This window comes from Gordionus sp. m RMFG-2023, chromosome 2, assembly GCF_954871325.1.
Source record: "Gordionus sp. m RMFG-2023 chromosome 2, tfGorSpeb1-WG-v2, whole genome shotgun sequence".
In the NCBI taxonomy this organism is placed as follows: Eukaryota; Metazoa; Nematomorpha; class Gordioida; order Chordodea; family Parachordodidae; genus Gordionus; species Gordionus sp. m RMFG-2023.
This window is the reverse complement of record NC_088776.1, coordinates 31,483,581-31,494,489: the sequence shown is the minus strand read 5'-3', so window position 1 is coordinate 31,494,489 and position 10,909 is coordinate 31,483,581. Positions and strand designations below refer to the sequence as shown.

Below are 10,909 nucleotides of genomic sequence, written 5' to 3'. Positions count from 1 at the left end.
ATAAAAAATCAGACATTACATGTTCCAACACGAACCATGGACCGGGAATTACTCTAAGGAAAATGACAAATAATTAAATTTAAAAAAAAACAATAATTATTCCAAATAACTGAAATACTCAATCAAATTTTACGTATCAAATAATTCTTTATTAGTATTGGACAAAAATATACATTTACATTCGTTATTAATAGATCTACTAATTCGAAACGTATATTCTACTCATTGAATAGGCCTAAGCTATACAATTGTTTATTCGTAATTTTTTCAATTCAGGGCTGTGAATCAAAACCCTCAATATTTTAGTGAATCTAAAACCTTTTATAAAAATTTAGGTTCAGAGTTAAATTTTTTTTAAAATATTTTAATTTTTATTTAAAAAAATATATTAAAAATAACATAAAAACTATATTAAAATTAAATATAAAAAAAAATATTTAAAATATATAACATAATTATTTTTAAATTTATTGGTGGTGGAATCTTTTATAATATATTTTAGAGTGCTCCATTTTAAGTAAAAATTTTACCATATTTTATAACTTTTTTATAATAATATATATTTTAGAAATATTTATTTTTGTTTGTTGGCTTATTAAATTAAAAGTAAAATCAGAGAAAATAACATAATCACGTAAAATATTATTAATTGTATGCAAGTGCAATGCACAGTCAAAGTTACACATAAAATATTGATATTTTAATTTTAAGATCTCGATTTTGAAAGATACCATAATCCACTTATATTCTAAATTATTTTTATGATAAGCCCCAAATATAATAAAATAATGTTTGTAAAAACTGATGTTTTTGTTATTTTTACTAAATTTTATAAGCCTTTATTTTTCTAGACCACAAACTCTAAACCCATCTGAATCTGTTTCAGAGATATTTCACTGAACAATAACCCAAACTTGAATATTTTTTTAGTAAAGGTTTACAGCCCTGGTAGAAATTTCTGAGATTATTTTATAGAATTATAAAATTAAGGAGGGGGTTTTATCAATTTAAAAGGAATGAAGTTTAATTTTGGTCTAGATATCAATAAAAATGGTTATGAAAACTAATTAATAGGTGGGGAGGCTAATCACCCTGTTTCATTATATAAATATATATGTAATAATTAATAAAAATAACTCAAATCTTAGTTTGGGAGATTTAGAAATTTGCTTCTTCTCATAAAATAAATATAATTTAGTGCTAAATAATTTCTCCTACACATCCCTCTCCTCCAAAAATGAATATAATATATAACTATAAACAGTAATTTGAAAGAAAAATAAGCAAAAGTTAATTTTTTTAAATAAAAACTATAATTTCTTTTAAAAGTGAAAAAAATTACAATTTAAGAAATACAAATACACATAAGCTGCAATAGGTAAACATAAAGATCTCCAATAAAATTTAAGGAAGATCCCAACCGAATAGTGCTCCTTCCCTAAAATCCTGGCTATGCCTATAGAATAACAAAATTGATAGAAAAAGAAAAAATGATTCAAAAGAATAATAAATTTCATTTTTATTCATGTTTAACACAACTGAGGGACTTATTAAATGATGTAAATCAAAAGCCTAATTAATTATAAGTTAAAAAAGAAAGACAAATGAAAATAATGAATTTAAAAATTATTCTTAAATGGTAAAAATATGCATCAAAGTTAAAAAAGAATAGTGAAAAAATTGATTCCCCATAGCATTTAAATGGTTTCAACTTTATAATCATCAATAGTAATTGGTATATTTTTAATCAAATATAAATAACAGTGATATCAAATATGTTTAAATAATAAATATGCTAAAGGTCCTTTTTATATCTTGGATTTGTTATTCGGTATATGATGCTATCTTTACCAGGATCAACATGCCATAAACTTACTACAAGAACATACACAGTCAAAGCCAATATTAAACTTGTCCAAAATATTATATTAAAAATTGCTGAATATTTTTGTGGTGTTGGTTGTGTAAGGGATTTTTTAATATTCATCAATTGCACCTAATTATAAATATAAATGCATTGATGATTATAATAAAGTACATCCTGTGGGGGAATGTTTTCATCTACAACTTCCCTTATTGACCTTTGATGATGATCTGATGTTAATAAAAGAACTAATTCTATAAAATCTGAGGATGAGGAATTCTTCAAATCTTTCTATTTATAATTTAATGTAACATTTATATACTTAAAATACTTGAATATCAATTATATTTTTTAATAAATCTGGTAAATTATCATGCTAAATACCAATTTTAATATATCATATTAAAATAACTACTTTTATGTTATTTTTCCAAACAAAAACAAAGTCACTTTCATTTAATTGATTAATATTTCTAATATTTTTCAAGTTTTCCTTCAAAATTTTTAATTTTTTTTCAATTATTTCCTAAAATAAAAATATATATGAAAATTATTTGAAAATTGCCTTGTTATTGCTTTCTTCATAATCTAAAATATTATGCAAATGATCAATTTCTTGTTTGTATTGAAAGGTTGTATTTATATAAGAAATAGAAAGTGAAATATGACAGGGGTATATAAATGGATATTTAAATTCAACTGCAAGTGGTTCCTAGGATATTTAGCATTGACATATCAGACAAAAATATATTACTTCACAATTGCAATCGTCAAATATTCCATATAAGTTCATTATAAACTTGTTAATATTTTGAATCACATCAATTTTTATATCTAAAAATGTGGGCTTATGAATAACTATGAGATTTGAAGCTTCTGCTATTTTGATAATATAAAAATGAATATAAATAAAATACCAATGTTAGTTAAAAAACTAATAAGCAATAATATCCAAATAGATTGTAATTTAAGTTTAATCATCTTTCATAAATATATACTTTGCCTTATATTTGACATTGAAGGAAAATATTATTAAAAAATTTAAAGTGAAATTAATTTTACTATATTCTATTTCATTATTTATTAAATAAAATCTGCTAATTTAATTTATATTTTATTTATAAAACAAATAGATTTTTGATTAAATATGGACAAAAAAATGAACACATTCGTTGTCTGGCAACCATTATTATTTTATTTATTATTATTAAATGATTTAATATTTATTTTTTTATTAATAATGATTTAATATTTATTTTTTTATTTATCAAAAAAATGGTTTATTTATTAGTTTAGTATTTATTTAAAAAATAAATTTAGTAAATCATAAATATCAGTCAAAAGGAAAACAGCAAACAATGAAAATAATTGCAGTCTTTTTAGTTTTTTAAAAATTATAAAAATTTTTACATTTCTTTTACAAAATTTGAATGAACAACCATAAAGTTTTTATTGTAATAAAATCACAATTCGGAAATTTTCACAATTTTTATTAAGCTTCATTCAGGATATTTTGATCACAAGGTAATATATTTTTCAATATATTTGTATTTTTTTTTTTTAATCTTAACCAACCTTTTTTTTTTATTTGAAGCTGAACGCAAGGTTTATAAACATAATAGCGACAATAAAAATCTTATTTGCCCTTTTTATTTAATACGCATTGATAATTATAAAAAATTGATCAATAAAAAGTTAGGACTTTAGCTTTTACTCTTATTTTATGTTTCAATTCAATAACAATTAAATAAATTTTACAACATTCTAATAATGAAGGATTAGTAACTAATAAGCAATATACGCTTCCGCATAGCTGACCCCACTCAACAAAGAGCTTGGCTCCACAGACCCCATATTATAGATCCTTGGCCGGATTATACATATTTTAGTTTCACACCCTTAAATTAATCACTTTCCTAAAAATTTTCAATTGTATTCATTTTTATGTATGAAAAGGGTGGGGTAGTGTAGGTGAATAATTTATAAAACTTTCAAATTTCACAAGAGGAGGAAAAGCTCCTTCATTTAGTGTTGTTAAACAACTCGTTTTGAGCCAATTTTTTAAAACGGCTAACTCAATATTCATCTAGAATAATATTACGCAAGCCTGAATATGTTTGTAGAAGGAACAGAGGTTTGGACATCTATTAGCTAAACCTCGAGGCTTTGGCAATATTTTTCGTTAGCCGTTTTTAAAAATCGGTTCAAAATGAGCCGTTTAACAACACTACCTCCATTGGCTACACTGGGCCATTCATAATTAATATAAATAAGCATGTGCTTATCCAGTGCCATAGGCAGGGTGGTTTTGGGGTACCTCCCCTCCCCCAATGGAATATGATTAGGTAAAATTTTTGTTTTCTTATTACATTTATATTGAAATAACAAAAATTTGCTTTTATTTCTATTAAATTGATAAAACCCCCTCCTTAAATATCTAGTTCTATATAATGGAAAATTTTTAAAAAAATTTAAAAAACGGGACGCTTCCTTAAGACGCACAAATTCTTATCTACAATTGTATTATTTTTTTAGACAATCTCGCGCTTGAGGATAATAAATCAGTGATAACAACCGTTTTTAATTTTACTATAACCAATCTAGAGGTCTGCAATGGGCGGGTTTTAGTCTACAAACTCGTCCGTATATTTTTAAAAGTTTAACCCGCTCATGGTTTTAAAAATAAATATATCTGCTCGCTCTTTAGTCTAAAATTCTTTACCCGCCCACCCATTATTTATAAAAAATTTTTAACCCATGCCGCCTATATAAAATTTAAATAAGCTCATTCTTTTACATTTTTTAAGCATTAATAAAAATATGATTTAGTTTCAGCACTACATCTCCATTAAAGAGTTTTATAATTTAGGAAATTCCTATATTAAGCATAAAAATTATTCAGCTTAAATTATGGATAAGGAATTTATTTGATCTAATAAAATATTTATGTCAGGGACCTGAGGTACCATTTTTTCAAAAATTTTTTACGGCCCGGCCCAGGATTAAAAATTTTAGGCCCGGCCCCGATATTTAAAAAAAAATTTGGGGGGTCCGGCCTGGATTTTTAAAAAAAAATTTTTTAGGCCTGGCTCGGAATTTTTTAAAATTATATTCGACCTGTTATATACAAAAAATTCATCTATTTGGTATTTTATCATATTTTTAGCGAGTGTTATCATTTAATAAGCAAGCATATCAGCTAATGTTGTTAAACGGCTCGTTCTGAGCCGATTTTTAAAAACGGCTAACTCAATATTTTCGCCAAAAAATATTGACTAAGCCTCGAAATTTCGTTACTATACCTTTGCTCCTTCTATGAGCAAAATTTTCAGGCTTGCATAATATTTCTCTGGATATAAAACTGAGTTAGCCGTTAAAGAATCGGCTCAAAACGAGCCGTTTAACAACACTACACATATTTTATTATTTTTTGTATTCTAAACAGATATTTAGTATATTACAAATTGGTATTGGTACTATAAAAAATTTGTGTAAATAATATTTTGAGAATATACTATATTAATTGTATTTATAAAAAAATAAAACTGATATTTTAATTAAAAGAAATATAACATATATTATATAATAATGTATTTAATCCTTTGCGTATTTATTCCATGGCAGGAAAACTAATTATATTATGTAATAGATAACTATGAGTGTTAGCTGGTGTTAACTTTCACCAAACATTATATTAATCGTAACTATATATAATCATTATAACCATATCTAATTGACGAATATAATAATTCATGTTGTATAAATTTTTTAAAAAAATACGGCCCGGCCCGGGTATTTAAAAAAAAAATTTTCAGGCCCGGCCCGGGTATATTTAAAAAATTTAAAATACGGCTCGGCCCTACTGCCCGGCCGGGCCTGCAGGTCTCTGATTTATGTTATAACATAAAATTAATATTTATTGATACAAAAAACCTTCCAGCAATGCTAATTCCTCTTTACTGGAATTGGCAATAGTTCTAGCTAATCTTGATAGCTTTATAAATCTTTTTCTTGTCGTTTCCATCAAAGTAGGATATCCGGTTGAAGTATATCCTCTACTCAAGTTAGATATATAAATAAAAAGTGAAAGCATTGATAATAAATAAAAAAAGGTAATTTAAAAATTAATTGTTTATAAATTGTAAACTTAAAGTAAACTAAATAGCCTAAAATCTTGCTAAATATACAAAAACTCGTACTTAAATATTTTGTTGCTAGGTAACACTCGCCTCTGTAACAGCCACATCTTCTCATCTGTTGTTTAATTTTGACGTGAATGCTATCTATTTTAAACATTTCATTTAAAATTTAATAATCTTTAATTGAATTCTCTTTGCTTTCTAGGGAAACCTGTAAAATCAGATTTCATGTTTTCGATATATTTTTTACCTAATTAATTTTTTCTGACAACATCCTCAGTTATTGATAATTTGGTATTAAAAATGTTAAAATTTCAGAATCATATTTTTTAACCCTCTCGCTACCCACTTAGATGATCGGGTGTGCGGGCTGGCTAAATACCTGCCCAATGCAGACCTCTAAACGAACCTATCTTCCAAAGATGCCACAAGTCTATTTGACTAATTTTTTATGCCCCTATTAAATATAAAAATGTCAAAGCTACAGCCACAATGAGTCTCATATGAAAGATGATAAAAAAAAATTTATGATGGTAGTAAATTTTTTTTAGATTTGTTTATTTAATTTTTTTATTATAATTGCTTTTGTACTTCTAGAATCTTCCTTCTATCGTGAATCTTATATCAATTTTAGTAATTTTCGTATTTTGCTAATAATACTGTTTACCAAGCGGTTGAAGATTAAACTAAAATATATATACTCTTTGAGCATTACATATTATCCTGAGCTTTGGAGTTGGTGCTTTTAAAAGTTTGGCAAACTTCATGCTTAGGACTGCGTCTTATTATTAGCTTCATATCAAATTTTAGAAAATATAACTCGAAATTTAATGAGATTTGAACTATTTTTCTTCTATCTTTATTAAATTAACTGAAATGAACATACAATTCTTATAAAGATCATAGAATCATAAGATTCAAAAATATTTTGAATCGGGGAATAAGAAACCTTAATGTATTTATACCAGGGCATGCCAGTCAAGTGACCGGCGGAGTATTTGACCTGGTCAAATACGGTCAAATACTCTATAAAATCTGAAGAAGAAAGAAATTATAAATATGTTAGAAAAAAACGGTATAAAATACATTTGATCACAATATTGCTTATTTATTGGGTCCCAAATATTAAGAGGAACATAGTAGTGAATTTAATGAAGTATGTGATATAATAAACGAATTAGGCCTTTTACAAAACGGTGATGATCAAAATATTTTAAATGAATGCATAAATTTCAGAAGTAACAGCATGTTTAATAGCAAATTATGTTGGTAGTAATTTCCATAAGAAACAACCAGATTCTGGCCTCAAGTTAGTGGCATGGCTTTGCTCACCATTCCCATTAATAGAAGCAGCATTTTGATAACAATTACTAGTTCTACTTATTCTTCAGAAAGAAATCGGTCAATTTCGGTTAATATTCTTACTAAAACAGTAATTGATCGAAGATCTATACAACAGGAAAATTGATTAAAAAATATTAAAGAAAATGATAATATTAAATATGAATCAGAACAATGCCACGTAGAACGAAATATTTTTATTTTACTATCATATATAAAATAAATATTGTTTTAAAAAATATTTATCTGAATTTGATTATATTTGACCGATTAAATATCGGTCAATTGGCCTAATCGTATTTGATCGGTCAAATACATCACCTTGTTTAAACATTGATTTTTCAATCCTATTTTAAAATTTGAGATTCAGCCTAAATAACTGTTTTTTATTTATTCACCGGAAAAACTGATTGATAAATTAGCAAGTATCAAGCATGCATTACATATGGTTCTTTGCATAATTTTTTTTCTAAACTTGATTATTAATTTATATTTTATCAGAAAACTGCAGACCCTCACGAGCCGGGCCGTATTTCAATTTTTTAAATATACCCCGGGCCTAAAATAAATACCCTGGCCGGGCCGAATATTTTAAAGCATCATTATTATCTATAAAAATCGAAAATAAATATAATATATTTTAAAAAAATCCGGGTCGGACCTGTAAATATAAAACTGGGACCTGGCTGAATAAAATTTTAAAATCCGAGCCAGGCTGATATTTTATTAAAATCTAGGCCGTGTAAATGGTACCTCTGCAAGCCTCTGTATTTTATGATAATCATTCATACCTTTTATCTCATGTGTATCCCAATTTTCATTTATCACATTCACAGTAGAAGTTAATACGTTACTAATGTATTTTATGAAATAATATCGATTTCAAATATTCCTTGGCGTTAATTTTATCTTAAAAATTTCCCATTTCAAAAAAATGGCATCGATCTAATTAAGACAATGAAAATAGTTTAAAGCATTATATTAGAACTTAAGGGAATTAGGGCAAATATAAATGACCAATTTCATTGATTATATGTCATTGGTGAGTTACTGCTCAGAGCTATCTGAATATAATATTTGTCTACCTCTACACGCAGCAAGGCAAACCCATCGTTCCAATATTAATATAGGGTAAGTAGAAGAATACTATAGAATAAATCTTGAATACTTTTATAATTCAAATGAATGAAAAGTTCTTTATAAGTCACCACTTACAAATCTGCAAATATTATTACAGCAAAATCCTTCCGAATCTATTTCAAATCTTGATATAGATAAAAATTAAATATTTGGCAGATTAGCTACTATTTTTTAAAAGTAGCTTTGGCTACTTTTTAGGCTACTTTTTATGAAAAATTTAGAAATAAATTTGTTTCATTTTTTGCTTATAATGTAATTGCATAGTATATAATACATAAAAGCATCATAAATATTTAAATATAGTTAGTTTTGATTATAAAATAAATTATGTAAAAAGACTATAATTTATGTAATAAAAATAACTATTTATGATAATATTCATTTTTTTGCATTTTAATAATAAAATCATTTCTATACTACTATCACCCCAAAGTCTAGAGCGACGATCAGAAAGTATAAATTTCGCCTTACTAAATAATCTTTTAACACTACCACTTGAGGACAAGGCAGTTTATATACATATTTTTAATATAAGAAAAATTAACAATTTGTATTAGATAAAAAACGTCTCTAGGGGATTTTTTATTTTATTAGTATCCTATATTTCAAAAAAATTATTAATGGAAGTCGTTTTTGATTGTAACTAGGGCATCTTTGTTTCTATTTCAATCATTAATGTCTGGCGACTAAAAAATGTTGTACCAGGGAATAGTTTTAATCATCGTAAATGATGGATTGTTAACCAATGACATTGGCTGAACTTTATCAATTATAAAATCGTCAATAACTTTATTAGCCAGTTTTCTGAAAAATATTGGCATGTGCAATATTATTAATCAATTTAGCTTGAATTTAATTGGTCTTTTTGAATGTAGTCTCCACAATTATTAAGATGTTTTTCTATCTCTTTAAAACTCTCAAAATAAAAATACTATTAGAAAAATAAAAATGATAATTACCTTTAGGTGTTTTTGAGGTTATAGCTACTATATTTATTTGAGGATATATTTTTTTACAGTCTGAACAAATAAATTTGTAGCCACCTTTTGTTTTTACATTAATTTGAAATTTTCAAATTTTGGAAATGGGAAATTTGTATTATTGTTTTCAAGAACATTCTCTTCCAGGGTACCTTCCATTTCATTAATATCATAATTGTCTGACTCACTTACATCGATTAGGATATCCATTTGCGATGACATTTTAAATAATTTACACCATATGATTTAGGTTTATAATATAAATTAAAAATATATATTACAAATTGATTTCAAAAAAGGAGCACGCTAAAAAAATAAATAATTGGAAAAAAGGTAGCGAGCTACTTTAACAAATATGGTTAAAGTATCCCATGATATTTTACTAGCTGAATGGAAATTATGGTATAAATAGTTAAATATAATTTCAAACACATATCCTAATATGTAAAAATTATTATATATTTTGCCAACTCTACCGATTACTCTTTTTAACAAGATTAAAAACTTAGAGGAGTAGTGTTGTTAAACGTCTTATTTTTAAAAATGGCTAACTCAACATTTTCACTAGAAAAATATTGCCTAAGTCTTGAGATTTCGCTATTAGATGTCCAAACCTTTGTGCCATCTATGAGTAAAATCCTCAGCTTGAGTTATATTTTATGAATAAACGTTTCAAAAATCGGCTTAAATCGAACCGTTCAGCAACACTACTGAGAAGGATTACCTATGAAAATAGATTGAATGGGTTTTAGCCCTTTTTAATATGTGTAGGGAGTTTGACACCAAGCACTGATGAAATCATTGAAATATTAGCTCATTCCCAAAGAAGATTGAATTTCACATTATAAATTTAAAATATGCTTCTTAATTATATATTTTCCCACATTTTTTAATATACCATATTTTTTTTCGTAAATACTTTGTAAGTTTAATGCAATAATTCTTAAGAATATTTTTGTTCATCAATCTATATTTCCAACGTTTTTTTTATTAATTTTATATATCAAATTTTTAATACTTAAAAAATTTATATTTTTTTTTACAAAGTTCTTTTTTGAGACATTTATTTTAGAATGATTTATACGCTAATTATATACATTTAATATTTTACCATTCATTTATATTTGAATTTGTGCATTAGAAATTGACAATATTTTATAGCCCTAATAAATTTCTGAAACATATTCTTAAATAACTCCTAGAATATTTCTGTAAAAAATAAGAATTATCCCCCCCCCCCCCATAGTTAGTTCTTGTGTACGCGCCTTAAGCATTGAATATTTGAGTGTACCAAAATGTAATTACTGATTATTACTTCTAATTCATTAACCAGATTTAGTCAATTAACAGAAATCAATAAAAACTATATTGCACGCCTTAGCCTGAGTCTTAAATATCGAATTTTAAATTACAATCGAAAAATCAAATACATTAAGGTTTATTTT

At 25.7% G+C, this 10,909-nt stretch overlaps 2 protein-coding genes across 7 annotated transcripts in view; one reads left to right on the top strand and one right to left on the bottom strand.

Moving 5' to 3' along the window:
- Positions 1-1,267: 1,267 nt before the first annotated feature.
- Positions 1,268-2,959, bottom strand: LOC135923675 (uncharacterized). Of its 3 annotated transcripts, none has more exons than XM_065458551.1 (7): positions 2,782-2,949; positions 2,619-2,743; positions 2,430-2,576; positions 2,280-2,390; positions 2,196-2,240; positions 2,039-2,155; positions 1,268-1,996 (listed from the first exon to the last, which is right to left on the bottom strand). In XM_065458551.1, exons 1-7 carry the CDS (start codon positions 2,843-2,845, stop codon positions 1,796-1,798), a joined length of 810 nt encoding a protein of 269 aa, XP_065314623.1. In that variant the 5' UTR covers positions 2,846-2,949; the 3' UTR covers positions 1,268-1,795. The 3 variants fall into 3 exon arrangements, with proteins under 3 accessions (XP_065314623.1, XP_065314624.1, XP_065314625.1); XM_065458552.1 differs by having other exon boundaries at positions 2,619-2,740; XM_065458553.1 differs by lacking the exon at positions 2,196-2,240 and having other exon boundaries at positions 2,782-2,959.
- Positions 2,960-3,227: 268 nt separating this feature from the next.
- LOC135923673 (uncharacterized) overlaps positions 3,228-10,909 on the top strand; it is a 58,293-nt gene continuing 50,611 nt past the window's right edge. For 2 of the 4 annotated variants that reach the window (XM_065458548.1, XM_065458547.1), the window contains exon 1: positions 3,228-3,388. The gene's annotated coding sequence lies outside the window, so the exon portion shown is untranslated. The remainder of the gene's footprint in view (positions 3,389-10,909) is intronic. The other 2 variants (XM_065458549.1, XM_065458550.1) reach the window with 2 other exon arrangements.